Here is a 16,673-nt window from a genome sequence, read left to right on the forward strand (position 1 = left end):
CTTATCTTGTATAGTTATTTTACAGTCAGTAATATTTTATTTATCATCATGGAATAATTAATCTAGTCTTGGAATTAAAATGACTGTTTGCCACTGATGTGTTTAAAAACTACTTCCTTCTATCAATGGAGATCACTTAGTCTGTAAGATAATAGCAGTATATGTATCTTTATATATTCCCCATTCTCTACCCACCTGGGTTTTTTCACAAATATAATATGGTACATTCATGGGGTTATCCCAGTGAGCAAAATACATATAGGTTTAACCAACAAGGTCCTCTATCCTGCATTTGCATATGGATGCAAGGATCCCACTCACACAGAACTCATTGCAGAATCAGGGTCTAGTGACCTATTATTTCAGGCTCCAGTTTTGTGAGCCTGCAGTTCAGTTCCTTATGTTACAAATTTTAATGCAGTTAACCAACTACAAGGTATTTGAGTGATTAGCCTCTTAGTGGTAAGGATCAACTTTCAGGGTCCTTTCCCTATTGGGGGCGAGTATTTCATAATGATGAAACATTATTGAAAAGACAAAATCTGCAGTTTTACCGGTATCCAGTCATCAGGTATAGTAATGGCAATACTAGCATCCGATGAAGTGAGCTGTAGCTCACAAAAGCTCATGCTCAAATAAATTGGTTAGTCTCTAAGGTGCCACAAGTACTCCTTTTCTTTTTGCGAATACTAGCATAGTAATTCTACCAATCTTAATTAGACCTAAAGTATAGGTCTTCCTGCTAGAAAACATATATTATAGATAGATGATAAATATACTATTTTGTGAAGTGCTTTAGTCCATTCTTTCCAAGGTGCTGAAGAAAAGGTTGATCGCACTGACCTTGAAGAAGAAAGAGTTAATGGCACAGTTGATGGCATTTATATTTCTTGGAAGGCCACAAATGCATTTGATGGATACATTGTCGATTGGTGCAACTTTCCGAGGTCCCAGCATTGTGACTTTCAGTGGAAGAGATTCGATTTCAACACCTCCAGTTGTTTTATCAAGTCAGGTGAAAGCAGAACAATTCTTTATTAAGATGTTTATGCTGCAACTCTTTGTTAGGGCATTGAGTGGCATGCACCTGAATTTTAGGAAACAGATTCTGGGAACTCAATTATTAAAATCTAACAACTGCCCAGTGTGTCAGTTTTTTCTTTCACAGAATCATAGACAGGTAGGGTGGGGCAAGGACCTTGAGAGGTCATAAAGTCCAGCCCCCTGCACTGAGGCAGGACCAAGTAAAGACCATTGCTGACAGGTGTTTGTCCATCAGGACCATCTGTGGTATTGTTTTGTTTACTATTTTGATCAAACACCACAAACAGGTGGTCAACATTACTAGGGTTAGCTGGGATTTGGTTTAAACACCTCCAGTTGTCTTACCAGCACTAAGTAAGAGCTGTGTTTTCTAGGGCCTCCTTTTGGCAACTTCAGTGGTGCAAGATCAGGATTTTTAATGAATTATAGAGCTCCATATAAATCAAATGTGGTTCCATTTTGTTACCTAAAACTACTGAAGCTTAATTTTTTAAAAATGGCTTTATTATTTTCTAGCTGCTTTCATGCCTGGGGTCAGATACAACTTCAGGGTTTATGGATCTCTAGCTAATGAAGATTTTTTCCTGGGGAAGAAGGTTGGGTATACCAAAGAACTGGGTAAGCTGAAAATATTTTACATGTGTACATATTTGCTAAATGGGGCTCATGAAAATAAAGGGGAGTTCTGTAGCTGTACTGTCTTTTCTCTGCCTCCTTGCACTAACTACAAGCAATGTTTGACATACACAATATTGCTTCCCCCATTCCCATTGCATATATTTAATAAAACACTACAAAATGGCCTCTGGTGACTGCTATGAGGCAGTTTGGTTAGTACAGATGTCAGGAAAACAAGAGTCCACACCAGTCAGGAAAACTGAGCTATAACTACATTAGCAATAACTATGATTAAACAGTTGTTTCTGTGCATGACGTAGATGGGTCCACAGGTGTTCTGTGGTACCAGGAGGCTTTCAGGAAGAACAGGCTTAGTTCAGTTTTTATTTGAAAATCAGTGATGTTCAGTTTATAAACAACGCAAATTTAACAAGAGGCAACAGATGGGAATTCAGGAGCAATGCCAAGTGGGGAGATAAACTTTCTAGAAATCAAACATGTTTGTCAATTTCCTTCCTTCCAGCTCCTAGACTTAACCCTCAAGGGGAAATAGCTGAGATGACTTCCCATACTGTGACCGTAACTTGGGATTCTTATCCCGTAAATGAGTCACAGCCTGGATTCATAAGAGGTTATCATGTTTATGTGAAAACCATGGAAGAAGAATGCAGTTTGAAGGGATCAGCAAAACATGCTCTTTCAGGTAATTGATTCTTTGAACCCAGAAAGCTGCACACCCATCAATCCATCACATGCTGAAATGTGTGAAAAGCTGCAGATTTTTTGCTCAGGAGATCAATAAATTGGAGCCTCCTGAAAAGTTCCTCACACGTGCATGTTAGGCAGATAAACACACTGGGGAATAAATGGAATGATGTTGACCTCTAAAGTGAGGTAGCTGTTGCCTTCTCTCCAAGAACTGAGTGTAGAGTGCTTTTAATTGACAGAAGCAGGACTCTACCAATATACAGAAGATTACATAGGGCCTCATTTTGTAGGCCATTATGCAGGGAGCTTCCATTGACTTCAAAGTGCACTTCACAGGTGGAATGGCTGCAGTATCAGCTCCCTGTGCGGCACTGAGTTTTCATCTCTGATGAACTGAGCTCTGGCAGAGTTTTCAAAATTCCCACTCATTCTCTTTTTGGAAGATAGACAAAGAAGCTGCTATCAGTTTTATTATGACAGTGGGGATTTTTTAGAGGTAGTTGGGTCCGATTTGTGTGCTGATGTTTTCATAGCTTTAGGGTTGTGGCTCTGTGAAAATTCCCCATTTATTCCATTAAATGAAGATGTGCGTAGCTCTGCTCTACACAGCCTGTTTGTCTAGTGGTGAAGCTGACCTGGGGACTGTGTTAAGCATTTGCAGCATGGAGCTACTTGGCATATCGTCTCTGATTTTCTTGTCTCACATTGAACTCTACTCGAGATGACAAAATTTCAGTGCAGCCAAATTCTCAGACCCTCCCACTGAACGCAAAAAAAAAAATGTTTATTCTTACCTGTTGATTTCTCTTCTCCAACATGGACCGTGTCCTGATTCACCATCTGTAGGTCCATTCCCCTCTTCTGAGGGGACTGGTGTCAGGTAAAGCTGCGTGTCTGTGTGACCCTGGGCTGTCAGGGGCCTGCCCACCAACATCCTGTCAGAATAAGATTAACTGTGGAACAGTTGGCACTACTGTAACTGTACATACTTGCAAATATTCCCACCCAGGAAGGGTGTAAGAGCAAAGCCCAACCACCTCCCCATCTGAGGTACTGATTGGGGCTGGGGCAGGGGGGTTGTTATCTCAGGCAGAACCGGCGTTGAGGCTGGGAAGGATGAAGGATGTGGCTAAGAAACACTTGAAGTGGGAACAGATTGCTAGCCCTGGTTTCTCTGTGTCCTTTGTATTGAACGCATTTCTGCCTCTCAGCTACCAGTAAGGTGTTGCGGGGTGGGGGATGGAGGGTGCAGAGAGAAAAAATGGACAGAGGCAGACCAAGAAAACAAAACCTGCTGAAAAGCTACTAGCAAAAGGTAAGTGAATTGTGGAAGTGGAAACAGAGTTCGTAGCTTGGCAGGAGCAGAGACTTCTGACAGGAAGTTGGTGGCTGGTCCCCTATTGGATTGGCTCTCTGAGACACACTGCTGCTGCTATCTCCAGTCCAATCAGAAGAGGCACCATCCAACCCAGCAGTAATGAGGTAGAGCAGAGATTCTCAAAGGAATGTATTCTGTGGGGGTATGAGAAGCCGCTCTGCCTTCAAGCTGGGAGGCTTCCAGGGAGCAATGTGCCACCCTTACTTCTCTGCTGCTGCTCGCGGCAGCGCTGCCTTCAGAGCTGTGCGCCTGGCCAGCAGCTGCCATTCTCTGCTCTGCCTTCAGAGCTGGGCAGCAGCATGTGTATTTGTGTGGTGGGAGCTGGGAGGACGTAAAGGACTACAGACACAAAGAACGGGGACGCGATCAAATAAATCTGAGAACCACTGAGCTAAAGCATATCCCCCTTCCTGAAAGGCAATGCATATTAAAAAACAATTGAGAGTAATGGTTTGTAACATCTCCTTTGATTATAGATGGTTCAGTCCTATGTAAATACACTATAGAAAACCCAGAAGAAAAGAGATACGTGGTGAAAGACCTGATGCCAGAAACAACATATGCACTGGCAGTTAAAGCTTACACTGGAGGAGGAGAGACCCCCATTGATGCCTATATAAACGTAGATACACTACATGACTGTGAGTTTAGAAAATGAAAATATGATTTGGAGGAGCCAGCAGAGGAGGGGGGCAAGAAGGGAAATTAGCACCTGTCACTGCTGGCTTGTTTTCTAAAAAGATTAGGTAGAGATGAATGGATTTGAGAAGGATCCCAGTTAGAAGATTTATTAATGGATGCAGTCAAATAATACTAATTGCCAAATTAAATGTTATAGTACTTGAATAGCTCCTTTCACCCTAGAAACATTGCCGCATATTTAAAGCATTTTACCATGTTATTTAAACCTCATAATCCCCCTGTAAGGTAGCTAAGCAAATTTATACTCACTTTGCAGATAGCAACACTGAGGCTCATTTACAGAATGGAACCAGTGACAGAGTTGAAACGAGAACCCAGGAATGCTGACTCCTGGTCCTCTTCTCCAAATATTAGAGAGGAATTTTATTTAGTTCCAGCTAATTTTATAAACTATAGAAGAATATAAAACTTAGCATATATTGGCTGTTGCTTTCATGACCATGTAGCTAATTTTTGTGCAAATAAGAGCTCTAGACTTCTTAACACTGGTTTGTATGAAAAACTGGCTTACAAATCCACCAACTCTTGCATTCCATGCTAGATGTGACCAAAGAAGGGTTGCTGCATTAGAATCATGCTCACTAACTGTGGCCAAATTAGACATCCAGAAAAACAAAAGTAATTAATTACTTACCTGTAATTCTGTTCGCTTGAAGATATCACACCAGAATCTCACTCTTGGGACTTGTGTTCCCAAGCTGAAACTCCCCAGCTTTGTCCTCAGAAGAGGTGGAGAGTGGATTAGTGCATGAGAGCCGTACATTTTACACGGAGCAGCATGCACTACCATTACACCTCAGTGCCTAGACCCTCCCCGACAGCTAGTGAATTGTATGTAAAAGCAAGGTCTCCTAACCAAAACCAGTGAGAAGTAAAATAAAAATCCATAAACTAACACTTAAAAATGTCCCAAGAGAAGCCATCCCTTCTGTCCCCCCTTGGTTAATTTAATATCAAAACTCAATTTCCTTCTTCGTTACACCACTGCATGACTCCGTTGGTAACTGTTGTGGACACTTAAGCTCTGGGGACTCACTTCGGTTTGGTGCTGAGCTCCCTCAACTCCCTTGCTTTGGCACTTGGAACACTGTAGTATTGGGGCCTTTGGCCCCCATTAACTAAAGCAGTTAAGCATGTCCTTACGTCCTATTTACGGCAATTCTTTCTTGCACAGGGATAGATGGACTAGAGATGTTTAAGTGCTTTGCTAAGTAAGTGTCTTCAGTGCAACCCCCCCCCCCCACCCAAAAATGTAATTTTTACATTGATGTAACCATTTCAGTGTAGCACCCTAGTGGAGACAGGGCACAGGCAGGTTTTGCTTCAGTGTAGCTGCTTGAGGTAGCTCCTAGAGGGACATGGGGACTGAACTTGAGCAGTTACATCGAGGTCAGAACTACCCATGCTTTGTCTCCATTGGGATTTTACTGCAAGATAGCAATCTCAGCATAAAAACACGCCTTTTTTTGCTGTGAAGACATAGCCAACGGGAGGGTATTTATTTACATAGCTACTCCTTGAAATCTTTGATAGTTAGCAAATCAACTCAGGTAAAATGATGGTGTCTGTAAGTAAAAGGCAATTAAAAAAATAAAAGGACTGGTAAAGCTGAACTTTTGGCAATAAAAATAAATGCCAAAAAATACATGTGTTCACTTATAGATTTGCAGGCCAGAAGGGACCATTATGATAATCTAGTCTGACCTTCTGCATAACGCCGGGCACAGAATTTCATCAAGTGATTCCGTTATCAGCTCTAGTGACAGGTAGTCGAGGTAGAGCAGATCTTTTAGAAAGACATCCATGCTTGATTTAAAGATGATCTTTTATCCCAGAAGCTCTAATTGTATTGATTCAAACAAGGGAAAGTTAGAAAACTGTTTTTTGAAATACTATTTTTCTTTCATAGCAAAGATTTACCTTCCAGTTCTGCTAGTGATCATTCCTTTTGTAGTAATAACTGCTGTGTGCTTCTGGAAAATCAAGTGGTAAGTTCATTACAATACATTTTCCTTCTGTAAATAGAGAAATGGTCTGTTTTAATTCAAAATGGAGTTGTTGTTTGTCTATTTAACCCCCCTTCATAATACCTCCTTCATTTCTCTCTTTGAGCGTCTTAGTAAGTGGATGCCCTGAATATTTGGCTTGCTGTGGTGTATAGTACATGGCATCTCCACTTATTTCTGTAAGAATCTTAGCCCTGCTGTAAAGGTGAAGGGAGAATGAATGCTGACAAATGAAGAGAACAAAGTTTACTTGTTTGTCTGTGTTTTTCTAGGGTGAAGGATTGCTGTTATCCTGAAATTCCCAATCCTAACAAGAGCCAAGTCCTCTCATTTAATGGATTAAAGGTGAAGTCATTAGACAAATCCAATAACTTTAATTTTTCTATTCTCAAACTAAGGTCCAGCAAAATGTATTAGAAGAATTTTCTTTCTGTATTGACAATTATTTTTAATAATGATGCTCATTTTACAAATGGCTTGTCTGATTAATTTTACTTTTGGTTGAAAAAAGTCTCCATTTTCCATCGACATGACTCTGTAGTGATTAGTTTACGCTTTAAAGTCTGTCTTTGCAAGGATAGGCTCTAGACAGTTACTTCAAAAGTTATAAAAGCTCTTTCCACACTCTCAGACCTGTCAGAGCAAAGTCCTTCTAATGCCCTTTGATATCTTAGCTTTCAAAATTAGAGCTTAAATTTGACTATTCCTCTGAGACATGCACTACATCTTGACTATGGGAGTCCAGTAAACTATGCATGATTGCTGCTCCCTCTCCTGATGTTTGCTACAGCAAGAAGTTAGACTTCTGGGAGAACTTAACCTGCCAATGTTTATGTTCCTTGTGGATTTTTAGAAGGACAAGCCCCCCAGACAGGTTTAACACAGTCAGGATATGTCTACACTTACAGAGTTTTTGCGCTGTAAGTTTCACCAGTGATAGGGAACTGGTGAAAGTAAAGCGCTGGTTTGTATACTCACTCAATTCCTCAGGTGTCAGAGAGTGTTTACACTACCAGCACTTCCATCGCCAATGAGAGCAGCGCTGTAGGGCAGCTATCCCACAATGCAGCTCTCTCAATAGGTCTTGTCGGAAGGGGGATGTGCGAACGGAAGGCATTCTGGGTCCCGTGCTGCCGTGCTTCATGTCCCAGCAGCCCCATTACTTTCTTGTTTCTTCTGTGGCATTTTTTAAAAAATCTCCTGCTGTCTGGCTGCTTCCCCCGTCACATCTACAAACTAAGGGAAAGGGAGCTTCAAACGTCCCAGGGCTTACAAGGGAAGGGGCAGATGTCTGTGTGTCAGAGCAGAGGAGGTGCTGAACAGAGTGGTCGCTTTTGGAACTGTGGGATATCCTTCGGAGGTCAAAAGGGGTTTACAATAGTAGAATGTGTCTTCACTTTCACAGCAGCGCAAAAAGAACAGTGGTAAGAGCTGTATGCCTCTCGTGAAGGTGATTTTGTTTTTGCAGTGAAACTTCTGAGTTTCAATGCAAAAAGTCATTAACAAGTGTAGATGCTCCCGTGGTTTTCGCGCAAAAAAGGGACTTTTTGCGCTTTAAATGGTAAGTGTAAACATACCCTCAGTTGTAGTCTTAATTATGGTTTGCAGTGTTACATGACGGACACTAATTTAAGAACTTGTACATCTGTTCAAAGGGGCATGGTCTCTCATTGCTCAGCAAATTTCCTCTGTTGAGATGAGAAAAAGAGCTCTCCAAAACTGTCTTGTAATTAGATCCAGCTGAAGATCAAACTTCCAGCGAACTAGAATGATGTGTATGCCCTCCCCCTCTGATCCTATACATCTTGTAAAAATTCTGACTATACCGAATTTACTCTACATTTCTAAAAATGCTTAAAATAATCATTCCCTTTTCACCTAGTCAGTGTATTTTTCATTGTTCTAAAGTAACTGTCTTCTCATTGCTCTGCAGCTTAATTCTGAAGCAGTACTGAAGCTAAGTGACTGCATTCCTGATACTGTAGTATTGGAGAATACATCAGAAGCCAATACACTACAGCTGAGGAGCCATGGGACTATTTTAGAAAGTGAAAGCAAAGTTATCAATCCTTCCTGGGTGTATTTTATTCAAAATGAAGTGGGAAATTTGATGTGCACACAGTCGGCTCCAGAAGCTTGCACTTCATTTGAAAACTTAGCCTATTCTTCCCAGACTGCACTTGGTTCCAGCCTCTATCAGAACCTGTGGATGTCAGAAAAGAGTGAGCCACAGTTGTCTATCTTGTTGTACCAGCCACAGCATTACATTGAAATTCTGAGTGAAGACACTGTCACATCATTAAGAGAAATCACTGAGAGAGAAGGTAGTTTGAGATATATTTCACAAATGGAAGTACCTCGTTCTGAGGCTAAGTTGAGTGATTTGCCCCATTTCACTGAGCCCATAGAACATTCAAGTTACAAAATACAAACAGTCTTGGGTTCAGAGCTGGTCACATCTACATCTGATGAAGGCATTCAGAGTCAGGACAGCTCTACTTCTAGCAACTCAACAGCGTTATTGCTTCCAGGCCGGCATTAAAAACTGACCTGCACATTTAAACAATCCATATGCTGCAGTTCAATCAGAAGTTAAGGGCATTAAGTAGGAATTATAGGGTGAGATGGTATGGCCTGTTGTATCTACACATTCAGATCACAGCTGTCTCTTCTGGCCCTAAAATCTATGAATGCGAGAGATAAGATGCACCATGATTTGTGCAAGGTCACTAAACTACAACAGAGAACATTTTCATTCTCTGATCACAGCCAAGGGACACCCTTCACATGTATTATCCGGCATGGACTTATTGCATTGCTGACGCTAGCATAGAAGGCATGTATTGTGAACCTCAGCATGGAACATTACTCCTAACTTTGAACTCCCTGGCTTTGATTGGTTGGGGTCAGAATGTTAGTTAACTGTGTTTATTTAATTTTCCACATAACAGTAATAAAAAAAAATTGCCATGAAAGATCAGCTGAAGCCTTCATTCTGGGGGCTAAGTGTTTAAAGGAATTTATTGTGGTACACAGCACTAGCTGCACCTTTGACCCTTCTCTGGGCTCTCTGAGTGCACCCCTTCAGGTGCTAGGGCATGGGGCCTAGCACCACCTGCCTCTAGGGGGAATCCCATGATTCTCTCACTCTAAGACTGAATCTCAGGCAACAGCCCTCCTTCTGTGTACCAATCATGATTGCCCAACTGGGTTCGGCCTTGCAAACCCTGCAGCAACTCTGATCAGAAGTGAATATCAGGACCCAGAATGGCCTTTTCAGAAACAAAGGATTGTTTCATCTCAACAGTAGAAACAAAGCATAACAAGAGCAAGGGTGTTTTAACACAAGAATTACATACATCTCAATTTTACCTAAGCTTAGGGCCCAGGCACCCTCACTTCTGACTGCTGAGTTCAGTCTGCAGCTCAGCCCTGGTCTACATTACGAGTTTAGGTCGAATTTAGCAGCATTAGATCGATTTAACCCTGCACCCGTCCACACAACGAAGCCATTTTTGTCGACTTAATAGGCTCTTAAAATCAATTTCTGTACTCCTCCCCAACGAGGGGATTAACGCTGAAATCGACATCACAGAGTCAAATTTGGGGTAGTGTGGATGCAAGTCGACAGTGTTGGCCTCCGGGAGTGCTCCATTGTGACCGCTCTGGACAGCACTCTCAACTCGGCTGCACTGGCCAGGTAGACAGGAAAAGCCCTGCAAACTTTTGAATTTCATTTCCTGTTTGGCCACTGTGGCAAGCTGATCAGCACAGGTGACCGTGCAGATCTCATCAGCAGAGGTGACCATGGAGTCCCAGAATCGCAAAAGAGCTCCAGCATGGACCGAACGGGCGGTATTGGATCTGATCGCTGTATGGGGAGATGAATCTGTGCTATCAGAACTCTGTTCCAAAAGACGAAATGCCAATATATTTTCAAAAATCTCCCAGGGCATGAAGGACAGAGGCTTTAACAGCAGTGCCGCGTGAAACTTAAGGAGCTCAGGCAAGCCTACCAAAAAAAACCAAAGAGGCAAACGCCCACTCAGAGTCAGAGCCCCAGACATGCCGCTTCTATGATGAGCTGCATTCAATTCTAGGAGGTGCCCCTACAACTACCCCACACCTGTACGTGGACTCTTGCAAGGGAGTCTCATGCAACAGGGATGAGGATTTTGGGGACAAGGAAGATGAGGAGGGGGAGGTTGAAGATAGCGCACACCAGGCAAGTGGAGAAACAGTTCTCCCTGACAGCCAGGAACTGTTTATCACCCTGCAGCCAATACCCTCCCAACCTGGGCTTCCGGACTTTGAAGGCAGAGAAGGCACCTCTGGTGAGTGTACCTTTGTAAATATAATACACGGTTTAAAAGCAAACATGTTTAATGATTAATTTGCCCTGAAGACTTGGGCTGCATTCACGGCCAGTACAGCTACTGGAAAAGTCTGTTAACGTGTCTGGGGACGGAGCGGAAATCCTCCAGTGACATCTCAATGAAGGTCTCCTGGAGGTATTCCCCAAAGCCTTTGCGAAAGGTTTCTGGGGAGGGCAGCCTTATTGCGTCCTCCATGGTAGGACATTTTACCGTGCCAGGCCAGTAGCACGTAGTCTGGAATCATTGCATAACAAAGCCTGGCAGCATGTGGTTCCGGTGTTTGCTGGCATTCAAGCAACATCCGTTCTTTAGCTCTCTGTGTTATCCTCAGGAGAGTGATATCATTCATGGTCACCTGGTTGCAATAGGGGAATTTTATTAAGCGGACATTCAGAGGTGGCCGCTCCTGCTGGGCTGTTTGCCTGTTGCTGAAAACAAATCATCCCCGCTGTTAGCCACGTGGTGAGGGGAGGGGTGAAGTGATCATCCCAGAAAATTGGGCGTGGGGAGGGTTTAGTTGGGTTTGTGCTGCACGTTAACCTGAAAACATCAGCCCCTCCTTTTAAATGGCCAGTGTGTCTTTTTCAGTTTTACTCTCCCTTTTTTTCCCTCCTGCAGCTGCAAATGTTTCAACGCTGCCACTAGCATCTCCGTCCCAAAGGCTAGCGCAGATAAGAAGCCAAAAAAAAGTACTCGTGCCGAAATGTTCTCTGAGCTCATGCAGTCCTCCCACACTGAAAGAGCCCAGCAGAATCTGTGGAGCAGACAATGTCAGAGTCCAGAAAAGCACAAAATGAACATGAGGACAGGAGGGACACGTGAAAGGACAAATGGCTGGAGCAACAGGAGAGGTGGCAGCAGTGTGATGAGAGGAGACAGGATGTAATGCTGAGGCTACTGGGGGGATCAAACTGATATGCTCCGGTGTCTGGTTGAACTGCAGGAAAGGCAGCAGGAGCACAGACCACCACTGCAGCCCCTGTGTAATCAACTGCCCTCCTCCCCCAGACGCCCAAGAACGCAGTGGGGGTGGCCCCTCCGGGCACCCAACCACTCCACCCCAGAGGACTGCCCAAGCTACAGAACGCTGGCATTCAATAAGTTTTGAAGTGCAGTGTGGCCTTGTCCTTCCCCCCTCCCACCTCTCCCAGGTCCGGGCCCACCCCTCCCAGGCAACCTTGGCAGTTATCCCCCTATTTGTGTGACGAATTAATAAAGAATGCATGAATTTGAAACAATGACTTTATTGCCTCTGCAAGCGGTGATCAAAGAGGGGGGAAGGGAGGGCGGTTGGCTTACAGGGAAGTAAAGTGAACCAAGGGGGTTGGTTTTCATCAAGGAGAAACAAACCAAACTGTCACACCATAGCCTGGTCAGCCATGAAACTAGTTTTCAAAGCTTCTCTATTGCGCAGCGCGCCCTGCTGTGCCCTTCTAATTGCCCTCGTGTCCGGCTGTGCGTAATCAGTGGCCAGGCAATTTGCTTCAACTTCCCACCCTGCCATAAACATCTCCTTACTCTCACAGATATTGTGGAGCACACAGCAAGCAGTAATAACAATGGGAATATTGGTTTTGCTGAGGTCTAACTGAGTCAGTAAACTGCACCAGCGTGCTTTTAAATGTCCAAATGCACATTCTACCACCATTCTGCGCTTGCTCAGCCTGTAGTTGAACAGCTCCTGACTACATTCTGCATAGACTACATGATAATGCATGAGGTGTTTACAATGCTCATAACTGCCATGGTGAGCTGAGTGGGCTCCATGCTTGCTGTGGCATGGTGTCTGCAGGAGAGCAGAATTGCAGGGGAAGCGGTGGTTTGGATGACCAGTTTTGCAGACCTACTGCACTGTCTGCTGCCAGGACACAACAGCTGAGCGGGCTGCACGCTTGCCATGGTATGGCGAGACAAGAGCAGCCGAGCAGAGTTGCAGCGGAAGCGGCAGATGACAACAGTCATATAGAGGACCTGCGAGACCACCAGGAGAGCAGAGTGGAAGTGGAAGCGGTTGCAGCCCTACTGCACCGTCTGCTGAAAGCAGTATGGCGCCCACACAGAAGAAAGGCGCGAAACGATTGTCTGCCCTTGTTTTCACAGAGAGAGGGGTGACTGACGACATGTACCCAAAACCACCCACGACAATGTTTTTGCCCCATCAGGCATTGGGAGCTCAACCCAGAATTCCAATGGGCGGTGGAGACTGCTGGAACTGTGGGATTGCTAACCACAGTGCAACACTCCAAAAGTTGACACTCGCCTCGGTACTGTGGACACACTCTGCCAACTTAATGAGCTTAGTGGGGAGACACACAATTGACTGTATAAAATCGCTTTCTAAAAAATTGACTTCTATAAATTCGACCTAATTTCATAGTGTAGACAGTGCTTGGTTAGAGACCTTCATCAAAGCCTTCTTGAAGAAATTGAAGATAAGCCCTAGAAATCCAGGAATTCTGGCTGCTTCATGTTCTGCAAAACTTGGTCCAGACAGAGTATGCTTTCAAGGTTGATAGTCTTCTAGATGAAATAAGTGATCTGATGACTTTGGACGACAGACCCAACAGTACTAGTGCTTCCCTTTCCAATAGGAAGGCTGTTAGATGCAGCCAGTTTGGTCTGGATGAAGCAGAAGACCTTGTGAGAGGAAGTCCTGTCTCTTTGGAAGCTGTAGTGGCAGTACTATTTCAGCTCTAGTCCAAAAACCAAGGTCTCCTTGGCCAATGTGGGGTTACCAATATTACCGTCACCTGTTCTCATTTTATTTTCTGGGCCACGTTCCCTAATAATGGGAAGGATGGAAATGCAGAGGGGGCCCTGTGGCCGTCTGTGTGATAGTGCATCTGTCTCCTTGGATCTGGGGTCCACTCCTCTGGTGAAGTACTTTGATCTTGTCACATTCATGTGGTTTGTGAATATGTCAGTTGAGGGTAGGCTGAAAGATTGGACAATTAACTTGAAGACTTCCTGATACAGGCACAATTCAGAATTGCTCACCTTGGGCCTGCTGAGCCAGTTCACCTTCTGGTTCAGGTCTCCCTTTACATGCACTGCCCTCAGAGAGACGAGAGAGTGCTCCGCCCATTACATGATTTCCATTGCTCTGGCATGTAACCCTGATCATCTTGTTCTCCTGTGGTTGTTCACATATGTGACTGTGGTCATGTTATCCGACTGGTTCCTCTCTAGGCTGGAATGAACCTTGGGTAAGCTCAAGCTTGACTGCATAGTTCTATGAGCTATATGTTGTGGGTCCTTTCCTCCATGTTGTAGATGTCTTGAGCTGTTTGGGATGCCAGGTGTGTTCCCCTGCCCTCCAGACTGTCATCGGTTGTCAGGATCAGGGGATCTGGAAGGCATATGTGCATTTTCTGGCAGGCATTGCCCTGGGCTGACCACTGATTTAAGGAGTTGATCACCTGTACCGGAATCCTTATTTGATCTTTCAGGTATTCTGGGAAATGGGTTCCATACCTTGAAGATGAAGCCTTGAAGGCACCTGATGTGTGATTATGCACAGCCCTGTCCCATGGAGTGATCCCTACGCACAATACTAGAAGGCCTAGCAATTGAATTTTCACTGCAATAGTGGGCGCTCCTGCAGTTCCAAAACAATGTGAGGTCTTCTTGAACCTTCTGGAACCTCTCTAGAAGAGGGATATATCCTTGCTATCAAGGTATCTATGTCCACTCCCAAGTGAGTTATTTGGGTGGACAGAATCAAGGCGCTTTTCTCGAGGTAGATAATAAAGCCATTCGCATACAGGAGATTCAAGGTTAGGGATGTAACAGCGTGTGCTGTTTCTGATTAAGATGTCATGCAGGAACAAGTACAGATGGATCCCCTGAAACCTGAGTCTGGCTATGATTATCACCACCACCTTTGTAAAAACATGTGGGGCTCAAGACAGGCTGAATGGGAGGCATCTGATATTGAGATTGCTTCCTGCTATAGGAAAACCCTAGGAACCTGTGATAGCACAGTCTGCCAGGGATGTGGCTATATGCATCTGCCAGGTCCACTGAAGTCAGAAAGGTTTCAGAAGGGTAGCCATGTTAGTCTGTATCAGTAAAAACAGACAGGAGTCCTTGTGGCACCTTAGAGACGAAAATTTATTCGGGCATAAACTTTCATGGGCTATAGCCCACTTCATCATATACATGGAGTGGAAAATACAGTAAGCAGGTATAAATATACAGCACATGAAAAGATGGGAGTTACCTAACCAAGTGGGGAATCGGTGCTAATGAGGCCAATTCAATTAGGGTGGATGTGGCCCATTCCAAACAGTTGACAAGAAGGGGTGAATATCAACAGAGGGAAAATTACATTTTGTAGTTCTAACAAGGCCAATGCAATCAAAGTGGATGTGGCCCATTCCCAACGGTTGACAAGAAGGTCTGAGTATCAACAGAGGGAAAATTATTTTTTGTAATGACCCAGCCATTCCAAGTCTTTTTTCAGGCTTAATTTGATGGTGTCAAATTTTCAAATTAATTCCAGTTCTGCAGTTTCTTCTTGAAGTCTGTTTTTGAAGGGTTTTTTTTTGTTGAAGAATGGCAACTTAAGTCTGTTATTGAGTGCCCAGTGAGATGGAAGTGCTCTCCTACTGGTTTTTGAATGTTACAATTCTTGATGTCCGATTTGTGTCCATTTATTCTTTTGCGTAGAGACTTGGCCATTGTATATGGCAGAGGGCAATTGCTGGCACATGATGGCATATATTGGTAGATGTGCAGGTGAATGAGCCCTTGATGATGTGGCTGATGTGGTTGGGTCTTATGATGGTGTCCCTTGAATAGATATGCGGACAGAGTTGGCAACGGGGTTTGTTGCAGGGGTTGGTTCCTTGGTTAGTGTTTCTGTTGTGTGGTGTGTAGTTGCTGGTATTTGCTTCAGGTTGCGGGGCTGTCTGTAAGTGAGGACTGGCCTGTCTCCCAAGATCTGTGAGAGTGACGGATCGTCCTTCAGGATAGGTTGTAGATCCTTGATGATGCGCTGGAGAGATTTTAGTTGGGGGCTATAGGTGATAGCTAGTGGTGTTCTGTTACTTTGTTGGGCCTGTAGTAGGTGACTTCTGGATACCCTTCTGGCTCTATCAGTCTGTTTCGTCACTTCACCAGGTGGGTACTGTAGTTTTAAGAATGTCTGATGGAGATCCTGTAGGTGTTTGTCTCTGTCTGAGGGATTGGAGCAAATGCGGTTGTATCTGAGGTCTTGGCTGCAGACAATGGATCGTGTGATGTGGTCTGGATGAAAGCTGGAGGCATGTAGGTAAGTATAGAAGTCAGTAGGTTTCCTGTATAGGGTGATGTTTATGTGACCATCACTTATTTGTACTGTAGCATCCAGAAAGTGGATCTCTTGTTTGGACTGGTCCAGGCTGAGGTTGATGGTGGGGTGGAAATTTTTGAAATCTAGGTGGAATTCCTCAAGGGTCTCCTTTCCATGGGTCCATATGATGATGATGTCATCAATGTAGCGCAAGTAGAGTAGGGGCATCTGATGAAATGGGTTATATCCCACAAAAGCTTATGCCCAAATAAATTTGTTAGTCTCTAAGGTGCCACAAGGACCCCTTGTGGTTTTTTTTTTTTTTTTTTTTTTTACTAAAGTCAGAAAATTTCCCTGGGACAGTGATGACACCACAGAGATTAGGGTCTCCATTCAGAACTTAAAGAAAAGGAGTACTTGTGGCACCTTAGAGACTAACCAATTTATTAGAGCATAAGCTTTCGTGAGCTACAGCTCTGTAGCTCACGAAAGCTTATGCTCTAATAAATTGGTTAGTCTCTAAGGTGCCACAAGTACTCCTTTTCTTTTTGCGAATACAGACTAAC

General features: G+C 43.9%; 1 protein-coding gene across 5 annotated transcripts in view; it reads left to right on the forward strand.

Moving 5' to 3' along the window:
- The window catches only part of OSMR (oncostatin M receptor), a 66,117-nt gene extending 56,686 nt beyond the window's left edge, over positions 1-9,431 (forward strand). For 4 of the 5 annotated variants that reach the window (XM_073343814.2, XM_073343816.2, XM_073343812.1 and 1 more), the window contains exons 12-18: positions 815-1,015; positions 1,561-1,662; positions 2,186-2,365; positions 4,225-4,389; positions 6,360-6,438; positions 6,729-6,801; positions 8,390-9,431. In XM_073343814.2, coding sequence (XP_073199915.1) covers positions 815-1,015; positions 1,561-1,662; positions 2,186-2,365; positions 4,225-4,389; positions 6,360-6,438; positions 6,729-6,801; positions 8,390-8,998 — 1,409 coding nt within the window. In that variant the 3' untranslated portion in view covers positions 8,999-9,431. The remainder of the gene's footprint in view (positions 1-814; positions 1,016-1,560; positions 1,663-2,185; positions 2,366-4,224; positions 4,390-6,359; positions 6,439-6,728; positions 6,802-8,389) is intronic. The other variant, XM_073343817.1, reaches the window with a different exon arrangement.
- The last annotated feature ends 7,242 nt before the right edge of the window (positions 9,432-16,673 follow it).

The sequence above is a fragment of the Lepidochelys kempii genome, chromosome 5, assembly GCF_965140285.1.
Source record: "Lepidochelys kempii isolate rLepKem1 chromosome 5, rLepKem1.hap1, whole genome shotgun sequence".
Classification (NCBI taxonomy): domain Eukaryota; kingdom Metazoa; phylum Chordata; order Testudines; family Cheloniidae; genus Lepidochelys; species Lepidochelys kempii.